Raw genomic sequence first — 19247 nt, 5'->3', positions numbered from 1 at the left:
ATAAGAAACTATGAACTTTTTTTTCTAAAGTGCTTAATGCCTCTGTGACTTCCAGTTAACCTGCCTGCAAACTGTTTTCAGGGAAAAGAATGAAATGTGGACCTTTTTTTTTTTTACCAAAAGTTCTTTGAGAAAAACCATTCAACTAATTTCTCACGAGGACATTTCATGAGGCAGCACGTCATTCTCGTGCATTGTGAGAGAAAGCTTACTTGCGTAAGGTGTTGTTATTCTGGACTCTCTTGACTTCATCTTCCAGTTGCTGAATCCGCCGGAGGACGTACATGTGTTGCTGCAAAAGGACCCCCAGCCAAAGTTCGTCCCAGAGAACCGTGACTCGGCGCAGCTCGGCTACAAGCATTTGAACCTGAGTTGACATCAATGCAAACGTTTCTTTTAGCGGTACAAAGGCAGAAATGTCTTTCCCAGGGGCAAAGAACACCGATTCCTTCCTGCTTTAAGCCAGAATCGTTAAAAGCACGGAAGGTCCAGCTTAAAACACAAGCAGCAAAACTGAGGCAGAAAAATAATACCTGTAACACCATTGTGGGGTTTGCAGCTGACAGCTTCTCGACAATTTTGCTGTAGCAGTCTTGCATCATTGCCTGATCTTCATTTAAGCCCAGTTTGGCCTCATCCTTTAGGCTCTCTTGAGAAGCTGGAGGACTTGCCCCATCACACTCGCTGCCCAGCAGTTCTTCCCCTTGAATGTTGCCCAGAAAGGTAGGAATTGCCGAGGGGAATTTGCTCCCTAGGTTTTCAAAGGAAAAGACGGTTAGGCAGAAAAATCCAAGTCGGCCAAAGATGGCCAGACTTAACTTGGTTAGATTATCTACACATCCTCAGACTGGTGTGAGCCCATCTTGGCCACCTCAGCAATATTGGTCCTATATAAAGACAAGCTATGGAGGATCAGAGCCACAAAGCTGGTTAATTGTGGCAGTTGCATTCAAAGATGGAGCAGCATCAGTGTTCACCCACAGGGCCATTTTTCCAACAGAACATCAATACAGGTAGTCCTCAGCATACAACCAGCATGGACTTGCAACCTGGCTGTAAAATAAATGACCTAGAGCAGGGGTAGGCAACCTTGGCTCTTTTATGACTCGTGGACTTCAACTCCCAGAATTCCTGAGCCAGCCACGCTGAGGGGAAAGGGAGAGGTTTCCAAGCTGAGCCATGTTGGCTCAGGAATTCTGGGAGTTGAAGTCCAAGAGTCATAAAAGAGCCAAGGTTGCCTAGCCCTGACCTAGAGAAATGGAACATTTCAAAAGGTACCAAATCAAACATACCTGAGGCTTGAGATTCACTGCTAAGAGAAATGGTGCCAACAATTGCAGGGTACAGGATGAGGTGAGGAGAGTCTTGTGCTACTCGGCAGAGAAGGTTGCAAATGCTCTGTCGAACATACACTTCCGGGTGATTTAGTCGTGAGAAGAGTTGAGGAATTATGCCTTTACGAAGACAAAAAGCAGACAGCGTAAAGAATTTGATTGGCACGCTGCAAACGAAAGATGTAACTGTTGTTTTTGCATTTGACCACTTAAAACTGCAATTAAGTCTTATTGCTCTTAAACACCTACTAATGAGTATAATCTCTCGTTAGCACATGCACCATTCTTGACTGTCTTACAGCTGAAGCGCGAAAATGCTTCAAGTGCTAAAAGTGCTACTGTAAATAGCTATCTTGCCCAGCAGAAGCCGGAACTGTGCAGAATTCTTAAGCGGCGAACTCAGAGCAATGCAGAATACAGCCAACACATTTTCGTTGATACATCGTAAAATTCACTGGTCTTTTTAGCAATGCTGTCTTACTCATATTCCTATTTATCATACACTTTCACACCCTGTCAAGAAAATATTTTTTTCGAGTTCCAAATGCACAAAAGATTCCATGTCTGTGCTGTGAAGCTCAGGGTGAGAAACGGACACACATTTGTAAAGTATCCCACAATGTCACAAAAGAAAATGCTCCTCAATTCAGTCCTTGCTCAGAAGTGAGATGAGCAGCATGTAAATTTAATAAATGAATAGAATTCCTTCAGTTACTTACGAGGGGGAGGAAAAGTGTGTTTTTACCAGGTCTACCATGACCAAACTTCTAGCCCCACGAAATGCAAATATAATCAGCATGGGATAATTACAATCAATCAATTGTAGCCTATTAACTCAAGTTGGTTTTTATTTCTCTAAAACAAGCTTGAAGGCCAAGAGAATAATATTCTGAACTACTAACAAAAATGTCCCTACCTCGCCATGGAGCTGTAGGAGTCGTTTCCAGCCCGTTCTCCAGGTACTGCCGCAGTTCCCCAGCGTGTTTCACAAGCAGCCTCAACAACCTCAAGGTGGCCATTACAATGACATCATCAGTGCTCTGTTCTGAAATATTCCTCAGGTGCAATCTGGGGTCATCTTCATCCAGAGGAACCTGTTAACCAAAAGAGGAAGCAAGCTCTTTCTGAGAGGACAGCCCCTTTATAACAAGCCTCAGTGGGGCTTGACAGCTGGTTTGGCAAACCGATCGCCATGCACAACTGCCTACCTGGCCGGCATTGAGTTTCAGGAAAGTAAAATAGGCACTACAGGAAAGCTTGTAAAGGCTGAAGATCCTGTCCACCACTTTCCTCCACACTTTGATGAGTCCCTCGGTCGAGTTCTCTTCCAGGTCCAAGAGCCAGGGGCAACTGCTCAACAGCTGGTGCCAGATCACGTCAACCATATTGTCTTCCTCGTTGTCTTCGCTCTCTGCAATCTGAAGGGTGATGTCCTCATCCTAAAGGGGAATTTAAATGGAAAGGTTACCTCCCCCCGCACCCCGGGTAACACCAAAGCAGGTTACAAGTTGGCAAAATAAAAACACGCAAAGCCCAATTTTTGTCCTATTTCAGTCAAGGGTCTTTTTAAGCGAGCCACTTTCTCGGCAAGCTTCTGATGATAAGATTTAGATTTAGATTTTATTAGATTTATATACCGCCCTTTTCCCGTAGGACGCATGGCCCTCAAAATATATTATCCTATAAAGAAACAGCCATGCGGTAGCGATCTAGTGACGTTGGCCTTTCGATTAAGATTGAGCAGGTTCGTACAAGGCCGTTAATCAGCTCTTAATTCTGTAGCCAAAGACAGTGCAGGCCGTCCTCGACTTACAACAGTTCACTTAATGACCGTTCAAAGTTACACATAGAATTGCTGGGAAAAGCGGCTTGTGGCCTTTTTTTCGCAGGTGCGGACCATTGTGGCCTCTCCGCGGTCACGTGATCGACCTGTGGGCGCTTGGCAACTGACTCACATTTATGACGGAGGCAGTGCCTCAGGGTCACCTGACCACCTCTTGCGACCTTCTGACAAGCAAAGCCAATGAGGGGAAGCCAGATTCACTCAACAACCCTCTTACCAATTTAACGACGGCAGTGGCCCACCCAACCAACCGTGGCAAGAAAAAGTCGTAAAATGGGGCGAAACCCGCTTAACAAATGTAAAGGTTGGGCTCAACTGTGGACGTACGTGGAGGTATAGGCTTTCCTGCCTGAGCAGGGGGTTGGACTAGATGACCTCCAAGGTCCCTTCCTACTTATTATTATTATTAAGTGAAGACTACCTGTAATCTGACTTTTCAGCCACCATTCACCTGCAAATTTCAGACTTACCTGGATCCCAGCCGGGCGGCAGACTGCCTGGCCAAGGATGTTGTAGATTTTCTCTCTGTCTTCCTCGGTAATGTCTTCCGGAAGTAGGCTCTGAACTTCAGATTTTTCCCTCGGCAGCAAGCGCACGCCTCCTTGACTGTAACATCGAGGAATTTTTTCCAAAAGTTAAGTTATTTGGGTGGTGCTAATACAGTTTTGCCAGAACGATTCCCCCCCCCCCAGATAGCCTACTGTGCAGTCTGCTTATTCAATTATCTCCCCCTGCCCCGTAAAAGCTAGCAACGGAAAATAAAAAACTTTAGAAACACAAAGGAATCAGGGTTTACTGTGGTTCTTTCAAGTTCTTAAAATGCAAGAGAAATATTTGGAAAGTTAAGACAAGAGAACCAGCGTGTTAATTTTTGAAATTAAGAAAGACCTTGCAGCGATTAGTTTTACGATAAGCCTGCAGGTAGCCAACCACTTTTGGAAAGCTATAGTTCAACCTCACAACAAAGGTCAAGTTAAGACTTCCTGGAAGCTGTTTTTTTTTTATCTGTGATTAAGAAAATCAATCTCTTTTGTTTCTTGATGACATCCTCTTTTTGGAAAATGACAGGATGCACCCTTTCGCAATTTAAATTGACTCTGCAACAGAGGTTCACAAGTTAAATGAGGCAGGTTTATAATGATTCCACCTGAAATCCGTTTACAGAAAGTTATTAACTTGAGATGTATTCACAGCCCATGTCATTTTTTTTAAAAAAAAAATGGATTTACCTGGCATTGTCAACCACCTTTCGGCCCCATCTATAAGCCCAGCTAGCTAGAGCTGCCCATGATTTCGCTACTTCCGGAGCCTGGGCTGAAGACAGACGATACAGCTGCCCCAAAATGAAATCAGGTTCTCCAACACCGATGTTTACTGGAGAAAGAGAACAAAGCATGGTGTGGTTATCTCAAGGGGGGGGGGGGAAGCCAGCAGTCCACCTTTCACCGCGCTTAATTTTAACAAGCAGAGAAAATAAAGATCTCAGGTGAATGCCATGATGCCAGATTATCAAAAGTCTATTTACTTATTACATTTGCCTGCCCTCCATCTCACCTGGGTGACTCTGGGTGGCTTTCAAGGTTAAAAAAAAGATAGATAGATAGATAGATAGATAGATAGATAGATAGATAGATAGATAGATAGATAGATAGATAGATAGATAGATAGATAGATATAGACAGATAGATAGATATAGGTAGGTAGGTAGGTAGGTAGGTAGGTAGGTAGGTAGGTAGGTAAGAGAGAGAGAGATGGGTGGGTGGGAGGATGGATGGACGGACAGACAGAGATAGATAGATAGATAGATAGATAGATAGATAGATAGATAGATAGGTAGGTAGATGGGTGTGTGGGTGAATAGACAGACAGATATAGATGGATAGATGGAAATAAAAATATAAATTATGATTAAAATTATGGTAAAAAAGATGGGAAGATAGGAACAGGGTGTGCAACAGGTGAGGTGGGATCTGCTATTGGTCCATCAACCACCTGCTACGCAGATAAAGCAAAACAAACAAACAAACAACCCCAACTTTTTTTGTGTGTTTGTTTGTTTGTTTTTCTACCTGTGGATTCACTTTCGATCCTCGGATAGTCTTCCTCCATGGAATTAACAGATGGCAGATCAATCAAGGTGTAGATGTTTCTGGACAGCATGGAAAGGCCAGCGAGATTTTGTTGCTGCCTCGCTCGGTACACTTGTTTCAACTGTCCTGAAATTTCCTTCCACTCGGCTTGGATCCACTTGGCTAAGGTAAGGATGGACTTGGCCACAGCGCTTTCGGCTTTGGCAGACTTGCAGAAGCATATGGCACAGGAGCTCAGCATTTCCATGGCGTGGGTGGACTGGCCTGAAAACAGGGAAGGCCGTTTTAGGGGCACGAGAACGAGAAGCTGGCATTTCAGCTCTGCATATTTCAGAGATGAAGGTTGCCTTAACAACCCACGGGGGGGGGGGGGCGGAGAAGAAGGGACAGATATGAAGCATCTGTGTTAAAAAACTGTAACATTCACTGTGTTAACCCAGAACACTGGAGGCAGATGTGTTTCCTAAAATGTCTTGCCACTTTCCAACTTTAAAAAGTGGGAAATGGCAGAGAATTTGAGAAAGGGTCATCTTAAAAAGTTTAAAATCCCCATTTAGTATTCTACTGACGCAGCAAGAGCTGCCATAATTTTTTTTTTCCCCCTTCTCAAGAGACTGCCTGGATAAGTCCCTGCAGTTTTCTTGGCGAGGTTTTTTTTTCCTGAAATGGTTTGCCATTGCTACCTTCCTAGGGCTGAGAGACAGTGTCTGGCCCAGCTGGCTTTGCGCCTAAGGCGGCACTTAGAACTCAAGTCTCTTGGTCCCTTCACCACTACGCCAACCTGGCTCTCACCCTGAATTTAGATATACTGAAATTTCACTCTTCATCTTAATCTGAGTCCCATGTGGAAAATCAGACGTACATTCATTTCTCAAGTTATGCGCGATCTGAAAATTTCATTGAAGCCAGATAAATCCAATAGTCACTTCAGATAGTGAGAGGGGCAACGTATAAATTTAATTAATCAAAGAAAACATGACTAGTACTGAAAAGTGATTTTTTTTTTTTTTGGAGAAAGTTACACAAGCGGCACTTACCAGCTGTGTATAAGAGTTTGGTCTTCTCTATTTCAAGGTCAGGACCCCATTTTTCGTCCATCTGAATCGGTGCCGGCTGCTTCTTAAAGTGGTGGACTAAATCCTGGGCTGTGGTGGTTTTCCCGGGCTGAATTTCGCTACACTGAGCAAGCAGTCGCGTTGCCAGGGCCACGTTCCCACGTTTCCTAGCAAATTTGGCGGCGGTCAGCCCCAGTTCCATCAAATGGCTTTTAACTGGAACACTCTGGTCTGAAAACACAGCGGTCGAAAAAGGGGTAAACTAAAAGAATCAGATGTCACAAATTACAGAGAAGGAGGGCTGCCACAAAGAAGAGGAAGAAGGGTGTGTGTGTGTGTGTGTGTGTGTGTGTGTGTGTGTGTGTGTGTGTATGTGTCAACTTATTTTCCAAAGCACCAGAAGGCAGGAGAAGAAGCAACGGGTGGAAACTAACCAAGGAGAGAAGCAACCTAGAACTAAGGAGAATTTTCCTGACAGTGAGAACAATTAGTCAGTGGAACAACCTGCCTCCAGAAGCGGTGAATGCTCCAACACTGGAGGTTTTTAAGAAGAGACTGGACAGCCATTTTTCTGAAATGGTATAGGGTTTCCTGCCTGAGCAGGAGGGTTGGACTAGATGACCTCCAAGGTCCCTTCTTATTCTGTTCTGTTCTCCAAAGCACCAGAAGGCAGGACAAGAAGCAACGGATGGAAACTAGTCAAGGAGAGAAGCAACCTGGAACTAAGGAGAAACTTCCAGACAATGAGAAGAATTAATCAGTGGAACAGCCTGCCACCAGAAGTTGTGGGTGCTCCATCCCTGGAGGTTTTTAGGAAAAAACAGGACAGCCTCCTGTCTGCAATGGTGTAAGCTCTCCTGCTTGATCCCAAGGTCCCTTCCAGGTCTATTCCGACTAAAGATATCTAATCTCTTCTCTTGAATAATATTACCAAGCAGTGGATCTAAATCCTGTTTCCCTTTATTTGAAAGCATGATCTCAAGCTCAACTTCGAGGTTCTCTTAAACCCGAAGGCTAACTCACCCGGATGAAATATACAACTCTTCCCTTCTTTTTGCAAACTTGTCAGGCAGAAAATAAGCTGGAGAGATTCTGCCACCTGTTTTTAACTGTAGTCTAGGGGAAATAGCTTTAGATTCTCTCAGGAATAACCGGTAAGAAACGGAACGGACATTCCTGAGACGATATGATGGGCTTCTGTGAAACAAACTGCAGATGGACACAGCTGCTACGCAATTATCGAGAGGGAGAACTGGAGGATCTCCTTATCAGAATGCATGCGTGTTTTAGCGTCTGTACCTTTCAGTTTCTCCAACAACTGATTTTGGAACATGGTGTATCTTAAAGCGTGCATCCATGGCCTTACGTCATGTTGCTTACATGAACGCAAGGCTTCGCTGAACAAGGGAATGAGGCAATCCTGTAAAAAAAAAAACAACAACAGAGGACAGGAGTCATTGAGGGGGCCGTTAAGGAGCCTTTTCTTCCAGCTTTTAATAGAAAACACGCCTAGACAGGTCTCGGACACATGATTAAAAGTATGTGCCCGTCTGCCTCACGTCTACACACCTCTTCATTAATCCTAGGGGGTTTGATAATACAATCACGGAAAGTCAGCGGCGATGCCAGCTGACTTTGGGTATTGCAGCAATGATGTTTTTATTGTTTTATGATTATGTTTTAAGAGTTAAAGAGCTGTACAGAGTTTTATCGTTATTGGGACTTGCCCAGAATTGCTTTAAGATGGCTCAGCCATACAGATCTTTAAATGAAATATTTAAAAAAAAACCAGCAAGATTGGTTATGAAATACCCTCAGGCAAGAAAATCCTCTCTCTCTCTCTCTCTCTCTCTCTCTCTCTCTCTCACACACACACACACACACACACACACAAAAGCACCAAAATAACATTTATCTGCAACTACGTAAAAGGACTTGATTCCCCCCACCCCCGGTAAACCTAATTGATGCATGTTCATATTTGAAGCCTAGGGTGGCTATTCTCAAAAGTATTTTGTTCGGTTTGGACTTTGTTCTCCATCGTATAAACGAGGTCTTTTTAAGGTCAAGAGTTTCTAAATTCACACACTTGGCCAGGGCAGGCTACAAGCAAGAGCCCCCATCCATATCTGGTGTTCCGGTCCTGTCCTTCAGGTGGCAAAGACGTATTACCTCGGAGGACAGCCGGCTCGAAACGGTGTTTTCCAAAGCGGACGAACAGTACAGCTGCAGAGTGCTGAGGACTGGCAAAGACTGAGAAACGGTCAAGGTGGACAGCCGTAAAGGCCCGAGAGCAATGCGGGACGTCTGCTTCAAGTACTTGGTCAAATTCCTAAAAAAAAAAAAACACACACCAAACGGCACATCCAAGAATTATTCAAGCTGCTAGGTAAAGGTAAAGGTTCCCCCGCACACGCGTGCTAGTCGTTTCCGACTCTAGGGGCCGGTGCTCATCTCCGTTTCAAAGCCGAAGAGCCAGCGCTTGTCCGAGGACGTCTCCGTGGTCATGTGGCCGGCATGACTAGACGCCAAAGGCGCACGGAACGCTGTTCCCTTCCCACCGTAGTGGTCCCTATTTTTCTCCTTGCATTTTGACGTGCTTTCAACTGCTAGGTTGGCAGAAGCTGGGATGGGTAACAGGCGCTCACTCTGCTACGCGGCACTCGGGATTCGACCCGCCAAACGGCCGACCATCTGATCGACAAGCTCAGCGTCCTAACCCACTGAGCCACCGGGTCCCTATTCGAGCTGCTAGCCTTCCATAAAACACGTGTAAAGCCTATCCCGACCCTCCAATCGCAACGCCAGTCTCACTCTGTCATGGGCTGCCATTTCTGCTCCTGGTCGATGTAGCCTACAGCCGTGGCCAGACAGACGGAGCTTCTCAAGAGCTGAACCTCGATGGCTTTCTGAAGTTCTCTGGGATCGGGAGACAACACGTTGGGAAGCAGCTTCTTCATATCTACAACGAGCGTCGGCAGATATTAAGAGTTGCTAATGTTCACTGACTTCAGGCTGTTGTTTTGTTTTTTTTTAATCTCACCACGGTCACCAACACCACCGATGGATGGGCGTGAGAGTTAAGCTGAACCCCCGTGAGTAGAGATAAGTCTTTAATTTGGAGTACCTATTTTTTCTTTGGCCCCTCCGATCAGCAGGTTGATGTCTTCCCCGGGCAGCAGTTCCAGTTGTTCAGTACACTCGGCAAGTTCTCCTGCTCCAAAACTGCTCAGGGACCTACGACAAAAATCAAACCCATTTCTTAATATAGCTCAGCAACAAGCAGCTTTCTGCTTTATTCCTGCAGTAGTCACTTTCCAACCTCTGCAAAGATCGGTCTCTCTCTCTCTCTCTCTCTCTCTCTCCCCCTCCCTCCCTCCCTCTCTCTCTCTCTCTCCCCCCCCCCCTCTCTCTCTCTCTCTCTCGTATTAGGAAAAGGTCAGAAAGGAAAACAAATGGATTTTGCCCTTTGCCCTCTTTGGCTTCATCTGTTCCTTTCAATTGACCCACTTCAGAGTTTTACACCAGAGGGCAACGGCTATCCTAAAATATAAATAGTTAAATCTGTTTTGGCAAGGCCAGAAGAATGCGCCAAGTGCAGAATCTTTGCAAGTGGCCCACATTAGATTGCCATTTCAGTTTTGACACCTATTCAAGGAAAGCAGTTCAGATGGGCGAAAAAGGAACTGTTACATTGGACTGACACCTGGAGATCAGTGACTTATGGCTCTCGAGATGTAGTGGGACTGCCTCTATCTAGGGCAGTTGGTGGACCACTGTGAGAACAGACTGCTCGACTAGATGGGGCCGAGGACACTGCTGATCTCCTTAAACCCCTGTTTGGGAGGCTGGCCTACTTCTTTAAAAAAAAAATTCTCGCTTAGTAAAAGAGAATCAGGAGGCAGAACCAAATATAGCTTACCAGGGGCAGAACTAAAGGTAAAGGTTCCCCCGCACATGCGTGCTAGTCGTTTCCGACTCTAGGGGCCGGTGCTCATCTCCGTTTCAAAGCCGAAGAGCCAGCGCTTTTCCGAGGACGTCTCCGTGGTCATGTGGCCGGCATGACTAGACGCCAAAGGCGCACGGAACGCTGTTACCTTCCCACCGGAGTGGTCCCTATTTTTCTACTTGCATTTTTTACGTGCTTTCAAACTGCTAGGTTGGCAGAAGCTGGGACGCGTAACAGGCGCTCACTCTGTTACGCGGCACTCGGGATTCGACCTGCCAAATTGCCGACTTTCTGATCGACAAGCTCAGCGTCCTAACCCGCTGAGCCACCGCGTCCCCAGCAAAACTACTACGGCTCAAAATCAAAAGGCTGTCCTCTCCAGGGAAACCTCAGGTTATCATCTCCTCTTGGTGTCCTTTTATCCGTCAGACAGGTGAGCCGTCCCAAGCACATCTCGTTGCCCGAAAGGCTTCCCTCTGGCACAGCACAGCCAACAATCAGCCAGCAGAACTTACTTGATGTAGTTGAAGTCTGCTTTTAAATTCACTGAGCCGCCGCTGCTGTTTTTTTTCAAGTCATGCACCGCATTCTGCCATTCCTGCACGGCGGGCCAGTCAGCGATGGAAATGTAACACTCGCAAGCTTTGTTCCCCAGGTAATTGATGACTTCAGGGGAAGAATCCCCTGGCTTTGTCAGCACCATCTTCCGCGAGTCTCCTGCGTAAGACGAAGTCGGCTGTTAGTGCCCTCCACGGACGTAAAACACAATATTTGGGGGGAAAAACCTGGACATACACCTTGGAATTCGTTTCTTGGGATGAAAGCTGGACTAGAGGGGAACCATTTAGTGTGGCCTTTTTTGGGGAAGAGTTTTATTTTCCTGCCTGCAAGACAGTCACCCAAGCTGCAATATATTAAGTCTCCTGGGCAAAGGTACAGAAAATGCCATTGCCAATTTCCCCCCCTCCCCTTGCCAAAAAGCGGTTGCACCATTACTTCTCAGGGGGAGCCTCCACAAGTGAACACTCCCCAAAAAAGGCTCCTACCAAGTCAATGGTAGGAGCCTAACATTGAATGTTCTTGCTTGACAAGAGATGAAGAAGTAGCCATTACATATGTTAAACTTGTGTGTTGCTTTAAGAGATTTAGTTTAAGGTTGGGAGGGGGGGAAGAGGAGGATTGCACCTTTCAAGGCCATCTCTAATTAAGGAAGATAAGGCCTTGACGGCTTTTCTAAGGGAAGGGAAACTGATTCTTTAAACTGATTGGAGAAGATGATGACTGACCAAATTAGAAAGGTGGAGAATTGTGTTTTAATATATTGTGCAAGGGGGGCGGAGATTAAAGATTCCAGCTTCCTTCGAGCAAGCATTTGCCGGTGTATTAGGCTAAATAAAGGACTTTTAAAGTAAACAATGCCTCAGAGTCACTTGGAAAGCCCATACATCGTGGGAAACTTGACAGCCAACCTTATACTCACACTTGTTCCATGTGCCCAGGGAACATGCAGTTGGCTTTTTTTTTAGGCTTATGTGCCTGTTCATTTATAAGTGTTGTCACATACACACAGAGAGACACACGCCTTTTATTCTATGCTGCTAAGCCACGACTTGGACCATGTTGGTTCACATAGTGTGGTGGAATGGAGGGTTTGTTGTCACTGTGTGTTGGGGGGAGAGAGCACGGGGGAGGCTCAGCTAATCTCAATGTACACATGTTGTACTTTGACAATAAAGGTTTATTATTATTATAACAAAGGCTGAGCGCCAAAGAATGGAGGCCTTTGAACTATGGTGCTGGAGAAGACTCCTGCAAGTCCCTTGGACTGCAAGGCGATCAAACCGGTCAGTCCTAGAGGAGATCAACCCTGACTGCTCTTTAGAAGGCCAGATCCTGAAGTTGAAACTCAAATACTTTGGCCACCTAATGAGAAGGAAGGACTCACTGGAGAAGAGCCTAATGCTGGGAAAGGTTGAGGGCAAGAGAAGAAGGGGACGACAGAGAATGAGGTGGCTGGATGGAGTCACTGAAGCAGGAGGCGTGAGCTTAAATGGACTCCAGAAGACGGTAGAGGACAGGAAGGCCTGGAGGAACGTTGTCCATGGGGTTGCGATGGGTCGGACACGACTTCGCAACTAACAACAACAACAAAGCCACGACTGTCACGGACTTTAAGGAACTGACTAAACAAACACGGCCTCTCAAAAAAAAAAAAAAGGAATACACACCATTGAGGGAGTGTTTCGGGCTGGCATTATTGCCACTGTTCAAATTAGCCAACTTGAGGACGGCTTTGTCGAAACCGGCGACGCAGCAATCCACCCCCGTCATGGCAGAGAGATGTTCCTGGTATTCAACTGCCGCCTTTTCAAACCTGTGAGGATGTCAAGTGTTTAGGAGATAGCAAAAGTTCCTGGGACTATGTAGACTGCTTTAATCAGTCCCACAGTAGGATGCTCCTCACTGGGCAGAAAAGCAATAAGCAGGCCAGAAGTGCAGATTTAGCCTGCAAAACCCACCTTTTCCGGCGAAGTGAACCCACCATCCTGTTCTCGTCTCTGTTCTCCCATTCAGAAAAAGGTGTCAAGCTTCCACTTTCCCACCACCACCCCCTTCACTTCTAAATCAGGGGGGGGTCTCCTAACATGGTAACTTGTAAGACTTGTTGAGTTCAACTCCTGGAATTCTGGGAATTGAAGTCTGCAAGTCTTAAAAGAGTTAACCAAATTTGGAGAGCGATGTACTGGATCTGCTCCTAGTTGGTATTTATGCTACTATGCCACATACCCAAAAGAGCCTACCATGGGAATAAAGTGACACCCGTCAAACAAACCGTACTACGACTTAAAACAGTTCTTCAGAAGATGCTGAGCACCAGTCTCAGTTCTACTAGGTCAGGGGTAGGCAACCTCGGCTCTTTTATGTCTCATGAACTTCAACTGCCAGAATTCCTGAGTCAGCTGACTCAGGAATTCTGGGAGTTGAAGTCCATGAGTCATAAAGGAGCCGAGGTTGCCTACCCTTACGTTATACGGATGCTCTGGAAATGTATGCACCCCGATAACTGGGCTCCTACAAGCCAGTGTGACACTACATCCCTAAGGAAGTCTTCAGCCACATGATGCCACTTGATTTCCCTCCCTTGATGGCCACTCATGCATGGATGGCCTAAACGTAACAGAGGGGAAAGAAAACGTGGTACATTCGTTCAGCACTGTTGTAGTACAGACCACTCACCGTCCTTCAGCCTGCTGAGCTACAGAATTAATCCAGGTGAGGTTTTTGCCAACTATCGCTGAAGACCATACAGCGATACCTTGAATGGCTTCTGGGCAGTGAAGTTCGCAGAGGGCTTCAACCACCATCATGATAGTTACTTCTAGTTCGTTTCCCTGATAGCAGAGGGGTCAAAAATGGTTAGTTCCAATTTATACCTGGTTATCCCAACCCAGAGCCCTTTTCATTCCTGTAAAGGATGGCAAAAATCCAGAAGCCAATAGCAATAGCACTATTTATTAATTAATTATTTATTTATTAATTAGATTTCTATACCGCCCTATTCCCGTAGGACTCAGGGCAGTTTACAGGGCAAAGTTAAAAAGTTAAAAACAGTTAAAACAGTACAAAGGTTAAGATAACGTTAAAATTAAAATAGGATTAAATAACAATAGCCCAAATTTAAAATTTAAATATAAAATTTAAAAATTTAAAACCCCTCAGTCCAGGCCAGATAAATCAAACAACCAGGTTTTTAGGTCTCGGTGAAACGAACGAAGGTCGGGGGCGGTCCGGAGTTCCACAGGCAGGTCATTCCACAGGGCAGGCGTGCCCACAGAGAACGCCCTCCCCTGGGGATCACCCGCCAGCACTCACTGACTGGCGGCACCCTAAGGAGGCCCTCCCTGTGGGAGCGCACAGGACGATGGGAAGTTGATGCTGGCAGCAGGTGCTCCCTGAGATAACCCGGACCCATGCCATTTAGGGCTTTATAGGTCATCACCAGCATATAGCATAAAGAGAGCATAAGACATAAGTAAACCAGCAGCGTTTGGCTTACTCAGTGATTTATTCAGAAGACTATGAAAATATATTTGCCCGGAAATCTTGTACCTGAGATATACTATTAGTCTTCATTTCTGCCAGCAAATCAAAGCCATGACGGACAGTGACAGCGGGCTGTCCAGCCAATAACCCAACACGCATGATGGAAAGTCGAATACGAGTCAACCAATCTTGGCAGGTCTGACGATTCGTATAGAAGAAGGTCCTGATTACCTTCATAAATGGAGAGGGAGAAACCTCACTTACTGTTTATTTACTCACAGCTGTACAATAGAAAGGTCTGCATTATGTCTCGCCCAGGGGTAGGCAACCATGGCTCTTTTAGGACTCGTGGACTTCAACTCCCAGAATTCCTGAGCCAGCCATGCTGAGGGGAAAGGGAGAGGTTCTCAAGCTGAGCCACGCTGGCTCAGGAATTCTGGGAGTTGAAGTCCACGAGTCATAAAAGAGCCAAGGTTGCCTATCCCTGGGCTAGCCTATCCACTGTAAAATAACAACAACAACAACAACAACCTCCACCACCACCTACAGCTAAATCAATGGAAAGCAAGTTTGCATTGCATCATGTAGCACAACTGTGCGGTGTCTATCTTCAGAAGGAGCTTTGAACTATGAAGATGACCCCAATCAACAGCTGGTCTAGTCTGCTCCCTTATTAAAGCAAACTGATGTTTTAAGGCTACCGTGTAAGTAGGAGAAAGGGGGGGATTAGTGTTACCTTTGGTGGGGACGTAAGAGCATTGGCGCACCCTTCGTAAGCATTATACATCAGCTTCTCCAAGTTCTCCAAGTACTGAAGGAGCAGAACGAGCCGCAACTGGTTGCTGCCGTGACCTTCATCGTTGTCAGCTGTAGTCCACTGGCTGACATCTTGATCCGGATTTAACGTGTGGGCTGCAAGGCTTCTGATGATACCTGGAAGCACCCATTCAGAATAAATCATGGTACAATGCTTCAGTCTAAGCTAGGGGTAGGCAAGCTTGGCTCTTTTAGGACTCGTGGACTTCAACTCCCAGAATTCCTGAGCCAGCCCTGCTGAGGGGAAAGAGAGAGGTTTCCAAGCTGAGCCACGCTGGCTCAGGAATTCTGGGAGTTGAAGTCCACGAGTCGTAAAAGAGCCGAGGTTGCCTACCCCTGGTAATCCTTTGGACCCAAACTTGAAAAAAGGAATTCATTCATTGCAGAAAAGAGGCCGCATTATCACACTGAGCATTTTGAATGGGAGTCAGACTGAACGCACAGACCTCCTTATGCTTAATATTAACTTTATATACAAGTTTATCAAACGTTGCCCATGGATTCATAATTACAAATTTTATCTCACATGGGATACTAATAGAGATAAGGGTGTAACTAGGTAGGGAAATTCCAGAAACGAGAGCCCTTCGCAAAGCTCTGATGAGTACATTCACTCATTTATTGGTTCAAAACCTTACGTGTGATTTGCCATCCCACTAGAAAGGGATTTTTTTTATTATCATTATTTTCTATAACCAGATGAGAATGCGTAGGAATTTTATGTACGTGCTGTGCCTTGGAAGTCTAGAAAAAATAGCTCAATGAAATGTTGGGTGTAAATTTCGGTAACGTGCTAAACAGAATGCTTTTTTTTAAACTGCAACTGTACGTTACGCATTTTAAGTTAAGGCAAGTTTAGATTTGAAAAAATAAGCACATTATTTCTAAAATGCCCCTCAATTTTTGGGAAACACACATGCATACTGTACATGAGCATGTTTTAAACATTTCTAGTCATCCAAGGTAAAATTCTGAAAATATATACTGTAAATCTTTGCAGGTTACTTACCTTCAATAGTCTGGAACGTGTCCTGGGCTCTGCCTAGGGGTGTTCTTAACTTTGAAAGGACAGTAAATTGGGCTGCTTCCCAGATAGCCCATTGCCAAAGTACAGCCTCTGTTTTCAATAAATTGCGTGGAATACTTGATTGATCGCGTTTATCCAATCTTTGGCAACTATAAAATAACCTTTCTAGCCAGCTGTCTTTCCTGAAACAAAATGGATTATTAAAGCAGGTGAGCAAATGTCAACAACAATGTAATGGAATATTTCATTTGGATGAAGAGAGGAATGTTATTTACAGTTAACGGTGGCGGTATTCAGACAACAGCGGCTGTACTGAGGTTTAGTTATCAAATAAAATTACAGTTTTTCATTCTATCTTATCTGTACGTCTCAAGGTGTCAATCTCTCTCCTCTGTCCTGCAGCCACAAGCAAAACCTCTCGCAGAGGCGGAGTTATTTAATACAGTATGTCACGTATAATTTCTCAGTGACTGACTACCTCTTGCAACACACCCATTTTTCCTCGTTCTTCCACCCCACCAAATAATGTACTTTTTTTTTTTTTGGGGTAGCTTTGAAGTTCGCACGTGCTTCTTACCCTGTTCGGTGAGAGCTTCCATACAGGATGAAACTGATGATATCAGAAAAGTCTTGTGGGTGAAATGTATTGCTTGGAGCTTTGCTCATATGACCTCGGATGGCCAGGGAGATTTCTTGTATTTCTGTGTGGTGGTGGTTGCTATCAAAAATTACAAGGAAAAAAAAACCCACCAAGTCAGAACTTGGGGAGGCAAATACAGGCCCAACACTTCTTCCCAGCTGTTGTCTTGTAAATGTAAAACCCTTCCTTGACCTAAAAATGGCACTCTGCTTTTACACGGGCCTCACATTATTTACACACAATATGACCTACCACTTGCCATGCAGAAAAGGTATGAAAAGAACTCTGGACCCACTGCGCAGTCCATCAGACCCCTCAAATCCTGAAGAATGTATCTCCCAATCCATCAAATTCTCCTTGTGGATTGGGAAAGGATCTAGGGCAGTGTTTCTCAACCTTGGCAGCTTTTAAGACGGCTGGACTTCAACTCCCAGAATTCCCCAGCAACTGATCTTAAGATTATAATTGAAAGTATCTGACTGCATTACGTCACTTGGTCTTCCTTTTCCAACACACACAGATTTTGCAAGAATGTGTGCCCAATGCAACTCGCTCGTTTACCTTAGTATGACATCCAGAGGGATAGACTTCAAGAGTTTTCCAAATGCTTGTCTTATCCGAGCAACGCTGTGGACCAGCTGGACGCGGCATACGTCAACGCACCTGTGCCGAAAAACAGTGAAAACAACCCAGAAGAAAATCATGCAGGTACTTGCACAAAATCTCACAACAGAAACAATGGATTTGCAAAACGTTAATAGACTAAATACCTCTGGAGGAAATCTTCCGGGAGAGAGGATGACAAAGCATGAAGGCTGTTGCATGCTTGGAGACAGATGTTAACATCCTCCAAAAGAGCTGCATTTTGGGTGGAATTAAGGCGGTTTTATTATCCCATCAGAATGATACAATCTGTTTTATCGTTTAGCAGTGACCATTAATATTAAAGTAAAATGTAAAATGCAAGATCTCTGCTAAGTTTTCTAACAGAGGAGTCACAAGAAAATTTGCAGACCTTTCGCTTATCTCTTTTTTTAAATTCGAAAAGTAAAACTTACTGTTGGCCAGAAGTCCTTTGCAAAACTTATGGAAGGAGGGGAGAGAGAACAAGGGTGCATACGTCTCCGATTTCTTCATCAAAACAGCTACTTCCGAAGCCCAAGTCATGAGCAGTTTCCTATAAACGCAACCAGTCTCTTCAATTTTTATATTACGTAGCCATGCGTTTCTCCAGAGAAGCAGAGCTTTTCAAACACGGCAGTTTCAAACGACCAACTTTTAAGCATGCGAGCTGTGGGATTCTGGGGGGCTGAAGTCCACACGCCTTAAAAGTTGGCAACTTTGAAAAAACACTGCTCTGGAGTGAAATTTAATACCCAAGATTTAAATGAAAAACAGACACATATCACAAATATCCAGGAATCTACTTCCTGTGAATACTAAGGAAGAAAAAAAAATCTCTTAAGTTCCCACCCTGCCCTTTTTTTCTCATGCTATTGCATCTTTAATTATAATTGATCATTTTATTAGAGAAACATTATTTTGACCGGATGAAACTACTGGTTACCTGGTATCAGGGGTCAGGTTATCCTTTTTGAGTAGAAGTCCCAGGAGGTTGACAATGATAGAGAAATGTTTCTTTGTAGCTGTGGTCACAGTGCTTATGACAGCCCCGTCAAACAAAGAAGGAGACGAGGAGCTGAGACTGCTAGATATGAAGTGGTCGTGCCTGGAAGAGGGAGAAAGAATTAAGATTTTAGTCATACAACCAGGCTAAATGCTGTACATTTGGGGAGGCAATGTGTGTTGTGGTAGCCTGATAGTGTTAAATGTTAAAATTGTTGAAGTCTGAAGCTCAACATTTCCATAGAAGGCTACTTTACTATCTTCCTTTGCTACCTTCTAAGAACGCAGCACTGAGTCTCTTTACAGCACTGAGATACTTGACACCAGGGGTCTTCAAACTTGGCCCTTTTATGACTTGTGGACTTCCAACTCCCAGAATTGTAGACCAGACTAAGAAATCAACTCCCCATGAGGGCTGTATAAACAGAATTTTGCCCATTCGACTCTGCTTTATTTCCCCGCCCCTACCCAGCTTCTCTTATACTCATGTAAATTAGGGGTGTTGTTGCTTGAGTTACTTGCGCAGATCATTCTTGTTTTTGATTTACGCCATATTTTCCCCTTATAACTTCGGCAATAAGTCTGAAACTTCTCCCTTCCTGTCTGCATCAATCTTCCCCCTTATCAAGAGCGTTTCTTCTCTCTTAAAAGGCTAATTCTTGACAACTGAGCATCTCATTTCCTTCATAAAGGAAAAAAAACAAACCTGTGCAGAATCAAATCTTCCTGTTTAATTCTCAAAGGCTTGGTTATCTTTTTATTATTTATTTATTTATTAATTATTTAAATTTATATACCACCCTATTTCCGTAGGACTCAGGGC

At 44.7% G+C, this 19247-nt stretch overlaps 1 protein-coding gene across 1 annotated transcript in view; it reads right to left on the bottom strand.

Moving 5' to 3' along the window:
• The window catches only part of SMG1 (SMG1 nonsense mediated mRNA decay associated PI3K related kinase), a 69256-nt gene that overhangs the window by 28776 nt on the left and 21233 nt on the right, over positions 1-19247 (bottom strand). Inside the window, 24 exon segments of the mRNA XM_081338394.1 lie at positions 213-367; positions 534-751; positions 1293-1454; positions 2251-2428; positions 2543-2773; positions 3648-3783; positions 4407-4551; positions 5247-5531; positions 6305-6553; positions 7622-7742; positions 8495-8654; positions 9137-9284; positions 9450-9559; positions 10787-10988; positions 12500-12645; positions 13509-13663; positions 14382-14546; positions 15052-15248; positions 16141-16340; positions 16736-16876; positions 17360-17461; positions 17569-17656; positions 17857-17975; positions 18366-18527. Of these exon segments, the coding sequence (XP_081194520.1) occupies positions 213-367; positions 534-751; positions 1293-1454; positions 2251-2428; positions 2543-2773; positions 3648-3783; positions 4407-4551; positions 5247-5531; positions 6305-6553; positions 7622-7742; positions 8495-8654; positions 9137-9284; positions 9450-9559; positions 10787-10988; positions 12500-12645; positions 13509-13663; positions 14382-14546; positions 15052-15248; positions 16141-16340; positions 16736-16876; positions 17360-17461; positions 17569-17656; positions 17857-17975; positions 18366-18527 (3975 nt within the window).

The sequence above is a fragment of the Vipera berus genome, assembly GCF_964194415.1.
Source record: "Vipera berus genome assembly, chromosome: 13".
In the NCBI taxonomy this organism is placed as follows: domain Eukaryota; kingdom Metazoa; phylum Chordata; class Lepidosauria; order Squamata; family Viperidae; genus Vipera; species Vipera berus.
The sequence above is the reverse complement of the archived record's forward strand: the minus strand, read 5'-3'. Positions and strand labels throughout refer to the sequence as shown.